The 17,791-nt window shown below is 40.4% G+C and overlaps 1 protein-coding gene across 6 annotated transcripts in view; it reads right to left on the reverse strand.

Moving 5' to 3' along the window:
• Positions 1 to 17,791, reverse strand: part of SH3PXD2B (SH3 and PX domains 2B) — a 135,916-nt gene that overhangs the window by 52,441 nt on the left and 65,684 nt on the right. For 5 of the 6 annotated variants that reach the window (XM_087709620.1, XM_087709619.1, XM_087709624.1 and 2 more), the window contains exon 4: positions 8,609 to 8,685. In XM_087709620.1, coding sequence (XP_087565746.1) covers positions 8,609 to 8,685 — 77 coding nt within the window. Of the gene's footprint in view, positions 1 to 3,358; positions 3,464 to 8,608; positions 8,686 to 17,791 lie in introns of all 6 variants that reach the window. The other variant, XM_087709626.1, reaches the window with a different exon arrangement.

Genomic DNA, 17,791 nt, shown 5'->3' on the forward strand with positions numbered 1-17,791 from the left:
GGGCCGGATGCATCACGTGATGTCCATGCTGACCCCCAGTTTAGCAAAGCGGGAAAAAGTTGTGATACGTCACCTGACGGCAATGTGACAACCTGAGTTTGATACTCCTGCTCTATGTGAATCAAACAGAAAAAAATGAAGTAGCCCCTCTAAGAAGTTGGAAACATTGTTAGTTGGCTACTGCTCAGGGAACTCGAGCAAATCAGGAAACAGACTCCACAGGACTAGAGTTAATTAGAACTGTAGTTAACTGAGATAGGTTATAGTAACAGGATCTTGCAACCCTGAATATGCTTTACATCCGCTCCCTCATACATCCCAGTGAATCAAAGAGGACCCTGCCTGAGTCTCCTCTGAAAACTATCTTCCTTCCCAGCAGTTAAGGAATGTTTCAGCCCACTTTGCTTATGCAATAGTTTTTTTTTCTTTTTTCCTCTAGTCCTTCATGATTCTCTACAAGTTTCTGCTAAACTGTAAATGCAGGCATTTGTCTAACACAAGATATCTATGTTATCTTTCTACACCTGTTATCCTGCCAAAGATCCAAGACTTTTCAAGCTAAAGTGTATGTATGTATGTATGTGTGTGTGTATGTGTGTGTGTATGTGTGTGTGTATGTGTATAGCAATTGTGCTGATAAATAAATAAAGGGAGACTAGTATAAATCTATTTCAAGCTATTTAGCTCTCATCAGCTAGCCATACCCTTACTGAGAATCGAACCTGGGCTGTATTACATATTATTTATCAGCACAATTGCAACACAAATGTAACAAGGCAACATAAAAAAATGGCTTTCTGCCTGGATGGCTCCCAGAGTGAGCCGATAGACAGAAAAGGGAAGCAGTATGCTCCCTCCCATATTTGGGCATACCAGGAGTTGTGACACAATACATACATACATACATACATACATACATACATACATACATACATACATACATACGTTCATTCATTCATTCATTCATTCATTCATTCATTCATTCATTCATTCATAAAGTCACTATTGGAGGAGGTCAACTACTAATTACTAAGGGATCTGTATTAGCTAGCCATAATCTCATGCTTTTCAGATATGTTTGGGAACCAATTTGGAGAATTCCTACTCAGTTAAGGCTAGAAACAGACTCACAACAGTTCTAGAGAGTACTAAGTTGAGAAAACTAAATCTATTCCTTTAAATTCACTTTTAACTTTCCCAATATGAATAATACATTCAGGCATATACTGATATTTTTTTACGTAGAGCAATACCAGATAAGGATATCTTTAAGAAACAAAAAGGGAAGATTAATCTACTTGAAAGGAAATAGCAATACCAATAGCACTTAGACTTACATACCACTTCACCGTATTTTACAGCCCTCTCTAAGCGGTTTACAGAGTCAGCATATTGCCCCCAACAATCTGGATCCTCATTTTACCCACATTGGGAAGAGGGAAGGCTGAGACAACCTTGAGCTAGTGAGATTTGAACTGCCAAACTGCAGCTGAAGTAGCCTGCAGTACTGCACTCTAACCACTGTGCCACCGTCGCTCATAAATGGTTTTTAATTGCTCTTTAAAATGGTTAATTTAAAAAATTTACATAACTATAAGAATTATAAATTGACTAAAATTCATGTAAACATTTTTAACCAACCAACAAATCTCTTTCACTGTAAAATAAAACAGACCCAGCACTGCATAAAACCTAATTTATTTAGACATCATTGGGTTATTAGGAATTTTAAACCTGGAATTTGATTGTTTATTTATTTTTCTCTTTCTCTCTCAATAAAAAGAAGTAACTTATCAAGGAGAGATGAAACTTTGAACTAAGGAGAAATTTCCTGACAGTGACAGCAATTAATCAATGGAATGGTTTCCCTCTAGAAGTTGTGGGTGCTCCATCACTGGAAGATTTTAGGAAGAGATTGAATAGCTATTTGTTTGGAATGGTATACTTGAGCAGGAGGGTTGGACTAGAAGACCTCCAGTTTTCTTCAAACTTTGTAATCCTATATTCTGCTTAGCATTTGGGGTCAGCCACTACCAAAATGATGGTAAACCTGCTTTTCATGTAGGTGTTCCCGCCCAATGGTCAAAAGCATTCCATAATGTCATTCTGAGGAAGCTTAACTTTTTTCTTTTAAAACTTAAAGGATGCCTAACTTTTCTATTCTATTTCTATTAAATCTCCTGTTCCTATGCAAAGGCTATTTATTCTTGGGTTTGGGGGCTATGATACTACATTATTGAAATAATTTCTTTATTTTCATGAAAATATTACAAGATTATCCTTGGAAACAATACTCCCTCCCCCTTTTTTTTCTCTCAAGAAAATAAAATAGGAGAAGTGATAGTTGCTTATACAGCTTGTCAAAAGGACGTGGTTAATCTTAAGTCTTGCAGCATTCAGCAACATTGGTAAATATTCACAACCACAGCAATTTCCATGTTTTATTTTGTTTTTTACTTATATGGAAAGATTTTCCTCCTGTCTCTCATGAGAGAAAGCACTAAACCAAGGATATTACTACTGCTGAAGTAGTACTTATACTGGGAGAAACTGGAATTGCTTACATACTGGTTTCATAGCATTTTTCAACCTACTCCCCCTAGTCACCAAATGCATACAGTATGTACCATTAGTTGGAAGGCAGTGCAGAGTTTATGAGACTCACCAACTAAAAAAAGAATGCTAGAATGGCCTATCTAACAATTACAATTACGCTAAGTGTATTTGGTATATTTAATGTTAAGACCTGGAATTGTTGTTTAGAAGCTGGTTCAATTTTGCATATATCCTTTGTCTCCCCTCCGTGAATTTTCCCAAAAGCAGCAAATATTTTAGAAACATATTAAATAAAATGCAATTTACTTGGGGCCATGAAAGCAAATTATGTAGCAAACATACTACAAACATACAAATGATTAAAAAAAGCCAGGATGATTTCTTCATGGGTTTTGTAAATGATATTACTGTTGATGAAAACTGAAACAGATCTGAATTTTCTGCAGCCATATCATATTGTGGAATTGTGTTCAGTGTGCAATCAACTATTTTTTCGAGTTCATTTTCAAAAACAGATCCAGGAAACTACAGAAACACACCCAGGAAACTACAGACCAATCAGCCTAACATCAATACCTGGCAAGATACTGGAAAGGATAACCAAAAAACATATCTGTGAACATCTAGAAACAAAGTTACAGTATAACTACAAGCCAGAATGGATTTGTTAAAAACAGATCATGCCAAACCTATCTTATTTCATTCTTTGACAAAGTGGCTAAATTATTAGACCAGTGAAATGCTGTGGACATAGTATACTTAGACATCAGCAAGGCATGCAACAAAGTAGACCATAACTTACTTCTTGGTAAGCTAGAAAAATGTGGGATAGACAGCATCACCACCAGATGGATTTGTAACTGGCTGACAAACCATACTCAATGAGTCATCTTTAATGGTACTACATCTAGATGGAGAGAAGTAAGCAATGGGGTACCACAATATTCCATCTTAGGCCCAGTACTCTTTAATATCTTCATAACTGACTTAGATGACACAATAGAAGGGGAACTCATCAAATTTGCGGATGACACTAAACTGGCAGTAATAGCCAACACCCCAGAAGACAAGCTCAGGATCCAAATAGATCTTGACAGACTTGAACAATGGGTCCTATTCAACAAAATGAAATTGAATGTGGAGAAAAGCAAGGTTTTACACTTAAGCAGAATAAATTAAAGGTACAAGTGCAGATTAGGGAAAACCTGGCTCAAAAAAAATAACTGTGAGAGGGACTTAAGAGTCCTACTAGACCATCACTTAAATATGAGCCAGCAGTGTGTGGCAGCAGCCAAAAAAACTAATACAATCCTTGGTTATATAAATAGAGGGATAAAACAAAATCAAGTGAAGTAAGAGTACCATTTTACAAAGCCTTAGTAAGGCCATACATGGAATACTGCATCTAGTTTTGGTCACTACATTACATGTTGAGACTTTGGAAAAGGTGCAAAGAAGAGCAATTAAGATGATTAAAGGCCTGGGGACTAAAACATATGAAGAATGGTTGCAGGAATTGGCTTTGACTAGTCTTGAGAAAAGAAGGACTAGTGGGGACAAGATAGCAGTATTCCAGTAGTTGAGAGGTGGCAACAAAAAGGAATGGCAACAAAGCACCAGAAGGCAGGACAAGAAACAATGGTTGGAATCTAATCAAGAAGAGCAGCGATCTGGAATTAAGGAGAAACTTCAGAAGTTGTGGGTGTTTCATCACTGGAGATTTTTAAGAAGAGGGTGGACAGTCACATGTCTGAAATAGTATAAGGTCTCCTGCTTGAGCAGGGGGTTGGACTAGAAGACTTCCAAGGTGCCTTCCAGATCTATTCTGATTGATTGGTTGATTGAAAGTAATCCAATTCACATATCTCCCATCCAATAGCCATGTTTTTGTTTTTATTTTTCAAGAATTTTGTATTCATTAAATTTCATTTAAAAAAAGTTCAGGCCATTTCTCTAGCCCATCAAGATCCTAGAGGAATTTGCAAACCCATTCAATTTTGTGCCACTTGCAAAACTATAAGCATTCCTTCCGTGCATCCAGATCAGTAATAAAAATATTAAAACAGTTGAAAACCTAGGACTGCACCTTGAGGAGATAGATAGCATTCTCCAATGTGATAGGGAGCAAGTCAACTATGATTTTCAAGCCAGCAATAATTTCCCTTGAAAGTTATCTCTATCCCTAGAGCATACAAAATCAGATTGTGAATTAACATCCCATTAGACATCGTACTTCATCAAGGCATTGCTGAAGTCAACATACATTAGGTGAATAGCATTAGCACCATCTATCAAAGGCACCCAATCAATACATGAGATAAGGTTAATCTGGAAAGATTAGTTCTTTACCACAGGTAAATACTGCATTGTAGTGAAGACACTTACACTCCGATCTCTTTATGGTCTGCTCTACAATCCTCCCAGGTATTGATGTCAGATTTGACAGATTTTAGATTTTTTTTAGATTTTATTAACATTTGTAGGCCGCCCTTTTCCCTGAGGGGACTCAGGGCGGCTCACATAAAATCAGGGAGGGGAAATACAACAATGACATAGACACATATAATAAAAGTAATAAGCAACATACATTCATCATTCGGGAGGGGCAACTATCCTTGTCCCCAGGCCTGACGGGCTAGCCAGTTCTTCAAGGCTGTGCGGAAGGCCTGGACGGTGGTGAGGGTACGAATCTCCACAGGGAGTTCGTTCCAAAGGGTCGGGGCTACTACCGAGAAGGCCCTCCTCCTTGTAGTTGCCAGCCGGCATTGGCTGGCCGATGGAATACGGAGGAGGCCCAATCGGTGAGATCTAATTGGTCGCAGGGAGGTAATTGGCAGGAGGCGGTCTCTCAAGTATCCGGATCCACTACCATGCAGGGCTTTATGGGTGACTAATAGCACCTTGAAGCGCATCCGGAGATCGACAGGTAGCCAGCGCAGCTCGCGGAGGATAGGTGTTATGTGGGTGAACCGAGGTGCACCCACAATCACTCGCGCGGCCGCATTCTGTACTATCTGAAGTCGCCGGATGCTCTTCAAGGGCAGCCCCATGTAGAGCACATTGCAGTATTCCAGCCTAGAGGTCACAAGGGCCCGAGTGACTGTTGTGAATGCCTCCCGGTTCAGGTAGGGTCGCAACTGGCGCACCAGGCGAACCTGGGCGAATGCCCCCCTAGTCACAGCCGTCAGGTGGTGGTCAAATGATAGCTGTGGATCTAGGAGGACTCCCAAGTTGCGAACCCTCTCTGAGGGGTATAAAATTTGATCCCCCAGCCTGAGTGATGGACAGATCTATACTTTGTGAATCTCCCTTTGTTCTCCTTTTGAAAAAAGGAATATCTACTTGCTTTCTTCCGGTCATCTGGCACTTCATCAGTCCTTCAGGATTTCTCAAAGCTAAATGCATAAGAGTTTGACTATACCACTTTATTCAGAATGCAAAACTACAATTCATCTGATCCTACAGATTTATTTTTCCAAAGAAGTATCCCTGAACAGGTTTCTACCATGCTCAAGCTTTTCTCTTGCCCCCCTTATGAACAATCATCCTATTGTTCATAAGTTTATGGTAGAACAGCTTCGGCATAATTGTCTAGCTCTGGTTTTTCTTTATATACAGATCCTTTTCAATTAGTTTTGAAGACATTTGAAACAGCCTTTTTAGTCTTAAATATTTCACCTGACTCATCAGGATATTTCATTTTCCCAACTTTCACTCTACAGTTCTAGATCAGTTCCCTGTATTCTTCCTTCTTGATCCAGCCCTCTTTTCCTTTACTAAATGTGTCCTTTTTCTGTTCAGATTTTTCCTTTGCATGGCCATTGTGGCTTCTTCTGTGGTCCTCCATTTTTTTTTCATCACTGAAATTGTTTGCAATTGTGCATTTTGTCTCTCCTTCTTTAGGAAATGCCACCTATCTGTGCTCCTTTTCTTACTGGTTTTTTTTTGGGGGGGGGAGTACAAGAGTTGCCTTGAAATAAGATGGGCAGCTATAAATTTTATAAATAAATAAATGAATTTGGATTTGGATTTTATTCAATTTGTAGGCCGCCCTATTCCCCGAAGGGACTCAGGGTGGCTGAACAAAGCCAAGGGAGGTGAAATTACAAAAAGTAAGACAAAGACAATCAGACAATACAAACGGTTTAAAAGCACAACAGACACAGCAGATTCGAGTAGGGGGGGGGAACTCAACCCCAGGCTTGCTGGGACAGCCAGGTCTTCACAGCTGTCCGGAAGGCCTGAAGGGTGGAGAGGGTCCGAATCTCCATGGGGAGCTCGTTCCAAAGGGCCGGGGCAGCCACAGAGAAGGCCCTCCTCCGATTAGTCGCCAGCCGACATTGGCTGGCAGATGGAATACGGAGGAGGCCTAATCTGTGGGATCGAATGGGTCTGTGGGAGGTAATCGGCAGAAGGCGGTCTCTCAAGTACCCAGGTCCAATACCATGTAGGGTTTTATAAGTAATAACTAGCACCCTGAAGCGTATCCGGAGACCAATAGGTAGCCAGTGCAGCTCGCGGAGGATAGGTGTAACGTGGGTGTACCGGAGTGCACCCACAATGGCTCGCGCGGCTGCATTCTGGACCCGCTGGAGTCTCCGAACACTCTTCAAGGGCTGCCCCATGTAGAGCGCATTGCAGTAGTCCAGTCTTGAGGTCATGAGGGCATGAGTGACTGTTGTAAGATCCTCCCGGTTCAGGTAAATGATTAATCATTACCCTATTTATACTAAAATTTGCTCCTTTTTTCGAAGTTCAAAATACGTGCCAACTACATTTGTTTTTCACCACTGGAAAACCTGAAGTACCAGATTAGGGGCAAATCATTATGCAAAAAATCTATGAGGTCACTAAAAGCTAACACCAACTTGATGGCACACAAACTTCAAACTTCCTTTCTTGCTTTGTTTCCCTTTAGAATTGTATACAGTGGAAATTTCTTACCTGAAATAAGGACCAGATTTACCTTGCATTAAGTACCAAACCTTTTTAGACTGAGATATACATATGCATATCCATAATCTCAGGCAAATTATGTACCTTTATACCTCTATAATTTGTCTTCCCATGAAACAGAGATTATAATAAGCAAGACAGACATTCATTCACACACATCCATGTGCATTCCAGACAATAATTTTAGACAATCAAAATTTCAAATGTGTCCATCACCCAAATAGATTTGGGACCCCTGTAAATGAGAAGTAACTGTATTATAAATGCAATTATTTGAAGGATATAATGTGAATTACTTTCAGCAGTGGGAAAATAGAGCAATCTAATGGAAGTAACTTTTCTCTAGCTGAGAAGGGAAGTTGCCTTCATCTTTCAGCTAAGATCTATCGAGGAATAAGTTTGATGATAAGTGATTGAGTAATAAATGAGGCAAATTAGAATTTTATTGGCTTGGCATTAATAGAATCATTATGTCATCTACTTACTGATACGGTTCTAAGGACAATGTATTCACCATAATTCAGCCTTTAATAGCGAATTTCAAATACCGAATGAATCTAATGATATATTAATAATAAATCAGCATTTTCATTATGCATTACAAAGGCCCAAAGGATCTAATGAGAGAAAATACACAATTATTTAACATTTACGTAGACATTCTATAAAGCTGTAGTATTCCTGAAACAAACAAATACAACTCTTTGATTTATCTCTATACTAACTGAAATGGCCTACAATTTTGATTATCTGGACAGTTTGGAATTCTGGGACGGACACACACACACATACACACACACACACACTTATAAAACTTTTCAACTGCCCATCTCTCTCATAGATGACCGTACAAGTAGTAGTTGGATTTTGGGGGTAAAAACAGATGTGTCTCTCCCTCCTCTCAATTCCAAGTCTTTATAAAGTAATCTCCTACTATTGGTAATACCTTCTGACCAGATGTACACAACCGCTGAAGCAGTGACATTCCAGATCACATGAAAATGTATAAATATGAACCAATAATGATGATTGTGCATAATAAGGAGCCATATGTTAAAAGTGGTGCCCTGATCAAACTAATAAAAGATATCCATACCTTACAATACTCATCAATGGGTATAAGACGTTTAATAGCAACATCACGGATGTGGCTTCGGCGGAAGAGAATTTTGCCTGTGATAAATAACATAAAGAAAGAACAAAGTTATTAGTTGTTTATTAGAAACTCACTCTTCTGCAAACTTTAAGGTGATAACAATTCCTAGTCAATTGTATATGAATATACTTTTCACAGCAATCATATAAATGGGCCTTTTCCAATGTTGAAACTCAAACACATTGGGAAGGCACCAGACTGGGAAAAGGCAGAAGGGCATTCACATATAAATGTTCAAAGACAGAGTTATTTTATTCATATCTATGATAACTGAAAATTTTAGAAACTTGGATCTTCTGGGAAATATTTGGCTTTGAGGATGGAAGTGGGATATTTTTCTCTCCATTACAAGTTATTTCCAAAATAGCCCTCTGGGAAAACTATTAGACAGTTCTTTCAGATATACATAATAGTAACAGGACACAGAGTACACCAAACTTTTAGATGCATACCCCAAAATAATATGGAATTAATCAGTGAAAAGCAAAATAACGTTTGTATCAATTTGTCAGTATAATGAAATGGAAATCGCAAATGGAACCATTGTAAGTGCATTGCAGATATACCCAGTTCTCCTAGAGCAGTGGTCCCCAACCCCCGGTCCGCGGACCGGTGCCGGGCCGTGGAGTACCTGGCACCGGGCCGCGCAGCGGCCGGGGGACATGAACAGCTGCCCAAAGGTCCGCGCGCGCGCTGGTGGAATCCCCGGGCGCTGCTGGTACCGCCGCCACCGCCGCCCCCTGCGAAACCCAAGAGCGGCTCTTCTCCTGCGAGGCGGCTGGCTGAACAGCTGCCCAAAGGTCCGCGCACGCGCTGGTGGAATCCCCGGGCGCTGCTGGTACCGCCGCCACCGCCGCCCCCTGCGAAACCCAAGAGCGGCTCTTCTCCTGTGAGGCGGCTGGCTGAACAGCTGCCACCGCCGCGCACCTTCCTGCCTCAGCCGCTCCGTCGCTTCCAAGGAACGGTGTCAGCGGCGGCAGCTTTACTTCTGAGGCGCTGCACACTTCCCCAATAGTCGTCACAGCCCAGGTAAGAGAACGGGAACTTCCCGCCTGGCTTCCAGCCCGCACCGAAAGGGGGCCGTTGGGTTTTTTTGTGGAGCTCGGAAAGACGCGCGTCAGCTGTGCGCGTCCGCCTCCTCGGGGCCACTTTTGCCCAAGTGCCCGAGGCAGCCAACCCTGGTAAGCAGGTGGTGGTTAACTGGTGCCTTTGCTGCAGGTTTTTCTGGAAGGGGCCACTGCCGCTGTCCGGAGGTGACCTTGAGCTGCTCACTCGCTCTATGCAGGGCTGGTGGGGCTGTGATGCTCGGAGGTGGCGCGTGTGGGAGTGAAAGGCGCGGGGACTGGCTTTCTCCGGACCGGCTTTCTCGTGGGGGGGAGGCGAAGGACCAGGCTGCAGCGCAAAGGCTCCTGGGCCGTGTGCAAAGGCTCCAGGGAAGAGAGCCCCGCGTGCCCCTGCGCGCGCTCAGCGGGCCACGGTAAAATTATCAAAGGCTGACTGGTCCGCAGCGATAAAAAGGTTGGGGACCACTGTCCTAGAGAACCTTACAGTTTTCTTACACCAGTTTTCGCCAATATAGTATATTGGAGTTCCAGATGGTTTGGACTTCCTAACCAGTCATCTGTAATTCTAAGAACCACAGGCGGCCAACAGAGCAGGAAAATATTATTTAAACCCAGCCAACAGATACTAATAGAATACAATTAGAAGGCACGTATGCCCCGTTAGAATACATAATTCATTCATTTATTTACAATACTTTTTACATCCCACTAGGAAGATTTCAGGAGTATACAATAAAAAATATGGTTTAAAATGTCAACCTATAAAATAGCAATGCTTTTTTATATATAAAAACCACATTAAACCATATCTAAAAGTAATTAAGTAAACAATCATTTGCAAATTGTAGCAGCTTAATGCTCAATCTGAAAACAAATTTCTTTCTCACAATTTTTTTCATATTTCAAGGAGATTGTTATTAAAAAGCTAATAGTATCTATCTATCTATCTATCTATCTATCTATCTATCTATCTATCTATCATCTACCTACCTACCTACCTACCTACCTACCTACCTACCTACCTACCTACCTACCCACCCTATTTTAAAAGACATGACTTAGCAGAACATAGACATATTTTTGACATTTATCAATCCTTATGGCCAACCCAGGGGTGAAATGCAGCAGTTTCTGACAGGTTCTGGAGAACCGGTAGCGGAAATTTTGAGTAGTTCAGAAAACCGGCAAATATTACCTCTGACTGGCCCCAGGAGTGGTGAGGGAATGGGAATTTTGCAATATCCTTCCCCTGCCACGCCCACAAAGCCACGCCCACAGAACCGGTAGTAAAAAAAATATGCATTTCATCACTGCCCCAACTTCTTTGTTTTTTGTTGGTTGGTTTATTTTCTTTTCTTTTTTTTTTGCGACTCTAGGGATGCACAGTAAAACCAGCAAATAAAGCATTATTTTTTTAAAAAAATTAATCAAAACAATTAGGCATAAATAGAAATAAGAGAATACATGATCTTACACATACAGGTAGTCCTCAACTTACGAATGATTGCTTAGCAACCATTTGACGTTACAACTGCCTCAAAAAAGATTACCAAATTGGTCATGTGACATAGCTCTTTTATGATTATTACAACATAGGCAGGCTCCATTAGGGTTATATGTTGAGGACTACCTGTAACAAAACCAATATGCAGGCTCCCTGTTACCAGAAGATCCCCGGGTCTATTGAACACACACACAGACACTCACTCACTCACTCACTCACTCACTCACTCACTCACTCACTCACTCACTCACTCACTCACTTTAAGAGATTTCTGGAAGATCACTAAGATTGGGGCCAATCACACCTCCAGGGTGATGATATTCCAGAGTAGATGCTATGGCAGGAAAAGCTCATCTCCTAGGTCCCATCAGATGCCACTCCTTAGCACGCAGAACCCACAACTTGCCTGCCCTGCTAAACCTAAAGGGACGAGTAGATGTAACAGAGAGGCAGTCCCTCTGATAACTTGGCCATGTAACATGTAAGGCTTTAAAGGCCAAAGGAACACCTTGAAATGCCAGCATTATCTATAAGGCACTAGATTTATTTCTTGTGAAAACAAATGTAGACATTCAGATCTAACTGGCCATCTTGTCAAAAGTGATTTTAAAGTATTCCTTCCAGGAGACACTTTAAGATATTTCTCCTCTTTTCCTATATGGAATAAATTTAATTGCCACGGAAAGGAGGGAAACCCTGCTTTATATAATTGGGCAGAACTGATTTCAAATTCTATAAAATCACCGTTATAACTTTAAATATTTCTCTGATAAATTGTTTAATAGTAAGTTAGTTTTCCAGTGAGTTGGTTTAAAACAATTTAGTTTATATTTAGAAGTCCAAAAGCATCTAAGTTGGCTTATCAGAGATTCACAGCCAGCAGAAGTAAATTAAAATTTACAACCCATATCTTCTTATTGATGTACCCATAAACCATTCAGGCAATCAAAGTAAATGGCCAGTTAATCTTGCTTGCCATTTGCACAAGCAATCAGAGTAATGCATGCTCATGTCTCCACTGCAATGTGGAATGTTAGGGCTATTTCTTCTAATCCACAGATGCTGCTTTCCTTACAATTTACATTATTTTAAGGCAGCAGACAACATATAAAAAGCACCAGGGCTCTTTAAGGTCTTACAGAAAGCAGAAAGCAGAATGCAGTTGTCATATTTTTAGCTGACGACAGACATGCTGGTGCTGCTTTCTTTACTAATTTATCTGATCCTCTGTCAAAGAACACAAGTACCAAATGTATCACTGCTATATTTCAAAAAAATATGTTCAATTAAGGTGTTTCTAAGTTTACAGACATTTTTATTTTCCAATAAAATGTAAAAAAAAATGGGGGGGCAGCATTAATCTCTGATACACCTCTTGACCAGTTCATGCATATATAAAGCAGGGTAAAATATTTCAGACTTTGACTTGACAAATGAAGGCACAGGACAGAGTTGGTAGGAAGCCAAAAAGACACTCAACAATAGAAGATGTTTTCTTCTTCATTTTTGGGAAGAAGAACTCTGTCATTATCATAAATGTAGACTTGGTCTCTAGAAAACCACAAAATGTTTTTTAAGATATACAATGACAGCACATTTCACCCTTAAGGTTTAGGCAAATTTACTTAAAAAGAGAGGGACATATAGCCAAGGTTATTTTCCTCTTATATGAACGTAAACCAGTGATTTACTTTAATTATTTTATTATGCATACTCAGAATAGCTTTCTGTAGGCAGAAATGGTAAGAAGCTAATTTGAAAGAGATTAGAATCTTCCAGTTCTTAAAATTCTGCATAGACTCTAGCTTAAAAAAACACTAATGAGTATCTACACAACACCTTGTTGCATACACTGAAAGTGCAATGCCCAGATCAACATCTGGAGCAGACTTCTGCACATGATGGGGCTTTGATGACTTAACCGCTTCAGGCTTGAAAGAAACCAGGGCAAGGAAGACTAATATAACATTAATTCTAGACTATATAACATTCTTCCATTCAACCATTTATATTTTGCTTTCTTTTACCTATCTTAAATAAGAAACTGCTTATAAAGCTACATTTTTCCACAAGCTACTTCTAAACAGAGAGGAGATGGAGAGTGGAAAGTGAAAAGTGAAAAGCTTTTAAAGACCCAGAAAGATGTTCATTCCTATTACAAAATAAAAGGCAACCTTATGAAGCATTCTCCATAGATACAATTACTTATAAATTGCAAGGCAGTTTGAATGAATGAATGCACAACATCAAACTTAGTCCAAATTTAGGTTCCATCACAGTTCCTGGACATACAAGCACAAAACTCCATGGGTAAAAATATCACACAAACTCTAACAGGACCTATCTTAACTGCAGCCTGAAAATATCTCATTAATTGTTTCTTAAAGATATGTCTCAAGGAATACTTCTCCTCTCCAGTATTTCTGCAGAATTTCTCTCCTATCCAGCTGAGAGCAGAGATAATCCAACTTTGTTTCCTGATCTGATATAGAAACAGTGTTTTCTACCTTCTCCTGACTCTATTTTCTTTTTTTTAAAAACACACAATAGGCAATTTACAGTAAAGCCTGACTGTATTGCATGATTTGTGAAGCTTTGACAAGAACGCCCACAGGGGGTGAAATTTATCATCTCCTACTGGCATCCTGCCACCCCCTACCCCTATTGCCAGTTTTCTTCTATGGTCACTTTGGTCTATGCTGCTAGTCCGACATGACATCAGGGGAGGAGTAGCAACACTATGAATGCTGGAGAAAAGAGTAGACCAGGACAGCCAGAAGCAGTTTGCTTTACAGAAAGCAGGCAGGCAGGACCTGTCCAGTTGCTAAAATAGCATGAAGATTGCTAGATGCAACAGCAGGCAGTGTACTTTTCCCCAGCTGCCTGGGTTTGACAGATAATAAGAACACTAAAGGAGATGGAAAGGTTTTGACAAATGGTTAACCCATCCCACTAGCCACCTCTTTGAACTTGCCACCCCTTCTTCCAGTCATAGATCTATATCAAAAAGCACAAATAGTGGATTATCCTTAAGAAATGTGTTTTAATGCAACTCGAGAAGTGTTACCGTATATACTCGAGTATAGGCCGACCCGAATATAAGCCGAGGCACCTAATTTTACCACAAAAAACTGGAAAAGTTATTGACTCGAGTATAAGCCTAGGGTGGGAAATGCAGCAGCTACCGGTAAATTTCAAAAATAAAAATAGATACCAATAATGTTTTTGAATATTTATTTCAAAGAAAAACAGTAAACTAGCGGTGTATTCAATGAAATACTTCACTCACCTCATGATGCTGATGTCCTGCTGTGATGATGATGTCCCGTGCAGCCGCGGGAGCGATGTCCCGCCTCCTATGACACACGGCACAGTGATTCCTATCATTGGATCACTGTACCAGAGGAGGTGGGACATCGCTATGTGGCTGCTTGCCATAACAAGGAGGAGGTGGGACATCGTTGCAGAGCGGCAGGAGGGGGAGGAAGGGGAATCGTAAGACAGCCCTGCATTACATTAGAACGTGAGGAGGGGGGATGGTGCAGTGCGCGCTGCGCGGCAAACTGACACAGAGGGAGGGGAAACTCACAGGGGCACTGGGCCATTCACGAGTGTCACCCAGCGGCATGGCCCCGCCCCTTTTTCTCCTCCATTTCGGGCAAATTTTTCACTGACTCGAGTATAAGCCGAGGTGGCTTTTTTCAGCCCAAAAAGTGGGCTGAAAAACTAGGCTTATACTCGAGTATATACAGTACTTCTTTTTCTTTTGTATGGTTTTAAATAACAATGATGCTAACTTATTTATGAACTGTGGTAGCACAATGGTGAAAATGCAGTATTGCAGGCAAATTCTGTTGACTGCCAGGAGTTCAATCCTGACCAGCTCAAGGTTACCTCAGCCTTCCATCCTTCCTAGGTGGGTAAAATGAGGACCCAAATTGTTGGGGGCAAGAGGCTGACTCTGTAAACTGCTTAGAGAGGGCTGTAAAAGCACTATGAAGCGGTATATAACTCTTAGTGCTATTGCTATTTTTAGCACCCTAGAATAGTAAACATACTTATGTTTGTGGGGAATGGCCATCTGACAAGGGTTAATTGCTGGAGAGGTTCCAGATACCAGTCGTATGGTCACTTCAACTGCCAGTTTGAATTGTATTGTCTCCATAAATCCAGTTCCTTACATGAAGCAATGCATTTCCAAAAAGGGATGGACATTTTACAACACATAGAACTATATTTTGAATGACAAATCCTTCCTCTTGCAATTTTTCAGCACTATGCAATATAGACAATGATTCAGCAAGAAAAAGACCACCTCACAATGGGTGGCGTCCCGTTGCCGTTACATGATGTTTCACGTTTTTCCCTTCACGGACCTGGGATGGGCATGGTCCGCATGTGAGGCCAGTTTGACATCCCTGATCTATCACCTAGTGGAAAGCTGGTCTGCATTAAAGCACTAGCAGTACCAGTAGCAATAGCACTTAAGACTTATATACTGCTTCACAGTGCTTTACACACCCCTCCAAGTGGTTTACAGAGTCAGCATATAGAGTAACTATTATATTGAGTAGATGGTGAGGATATAATAATAATAATAATAATAATAATAATAACAACAACAACAACAACAACAACAACAACAACAACAACTCCGCTGTTGCCGGTCCCAAGCCCAGATGAGAAAGGAGGAGGGTTGGGGTCAGGTTGGCAACTGGCCCCATAAAAAAACCCCGCCAACCCATACAATATGGTGAAAGAAACGAATAAAAATTTTATACCGCATCGGTTGTCGCGCGCGTTAACAAGGGCCGCAGCGGATGTTGGGATCCCTGGACATCCGTCGACAAGTGGGCTACAAGTGGACCAGCCAACAAAACGACAAAAATATAGTGCAGATGAAAACCGTGCCATAATGGCCTGTTACTACAACTCAGAGCCAGAAAAAAGAGGTTATTTAAAGCGAATGTATGAATTATGGAAAGAACAATATCCAGATTCAAATATTAGTGAACAACGACTAGCAGATCAAAGGCGATTTATTATACGGAATAAAGTGTTTAGTGAAGTTGAACTTGAGGAAATTCAGGCAAATTGCAAAACCCAAAAAACAATATCACAAGCGAAAATAACTGATATTCAAGACACAACTAAAGACATTATAGTAGAACTCCCAGAAGAAGCTCTCGGGGGGGGAAATAACACCACCACCACTAGAACCAGTTATCACTGAACCAACGGATGAACTAACTCAAAAACAAAAAGAATTGAAGGATAAGATCATGGAGCATTTTCTGCTTAATGAGGAAAGGCAACGTTTACCATCACTAAAAACTGTGCCTAAGAAAATTTTGGCCCCTTTCATGAAAATGGTTAATGCAGTGTTTTCAACAATTGAATCGGGATCCATCTTGGAAACGAACCAGTTAATGTACAGCGCAGCTGTAATAGTCACTAATGAACTAGGCATTAAAATCAAAGTACCTAGTCACACAACAGAAAAAGTATCAAAGCCAAAGTGGAAAATCCGATTAGAACAAAAAGTCAAAAAATTAAGGGCAGATGCTAGTAACTTAAAGAACATGCAAGAGCAACGGCTTAAAAGCAACAAAACCATAGATCGGCTAATCAGAAGATATAGATTGGATACAAGAAACATCAATGAAGCTGTAGAGATTGTAAAACAGCAGATAACAGCAACAGCTAGAAAAATTGAAAGATATGAGGCACGAATCATACAATATAAACAAAATCAGCAATTTCGATCAGACCAACGGCGTTTTTATCAAAGTCTTAATGTGAATGGTGACACCAAAAGTGAAAAACCAGAAAAGCAGGCCACAGTTGAATTCTGGAAAGAATTGTGGGAAAATGCAAAGGACTACAACAAAGAAGCAAAGTGGATACATGACTTTGAGAAAAGCATTGGCAACAAACAAATGCAAGTATTAGAAATAACAACTGAGATGGTCAAAAATCGAGTTAAAAAGGTAAAGAATTGGACATCACCTGGAAAGGACCAATTACATGGCTTCTGGCTCAAATATCTGACCAGTTTACATGCAATATTGGCCAGGCAACTGAATGAAATTTTACAAAAGGGCCAAATTGATGAATGGTTGACAACTGGAAAAACATACTTGATTCAGAAAGATGCAACTAAAGGAACAACACCTGAAAACTACAGACCAATAACATGCTTGCCAACAACCTTCAAATTACTCACAGGCATTATTGCAGATAACATGATGGATTATTTGGAAACAAACAACATCTTGCCAGTAGAGCAAAAAGGCAACAAAAGAAGGAGCAGGGGCACAAAAGATCAGCTTCTAATTGATAAAATGATATTAGAAAATTGTAAGAACAGAAAAACAAACTTGAATATGGCCTGGATTGATTACAAAAAGGCATTTGACTCACTGCCACATAGTTGGATCATAAAATGCTTAGAAACAACTGGCATTAGCAAAAATATTACATCCTTTACTGAAAAGGCGATGAAACAATGGAGAACTGAGTTGGCAGTAGGGAATGAGATCTACGGAATGGTTA

Source organism: Thamnophis sirtalis, unplaced genomic scaffold (assembly GCF_051295495.1).
Source record: "Thamnophis sirtalis isolate CommonGarterSnake01/CBP01778 unplaced genomic scaffold, rThaSir2_p1.2 scaffold_3, whole genome shotgun sequence".
NCBI lineage: Eukaryota > Metazoa > Chordata > Lepidosauria > Squamata > Natricidae > Thamnophis > Thamnophis sirtalis.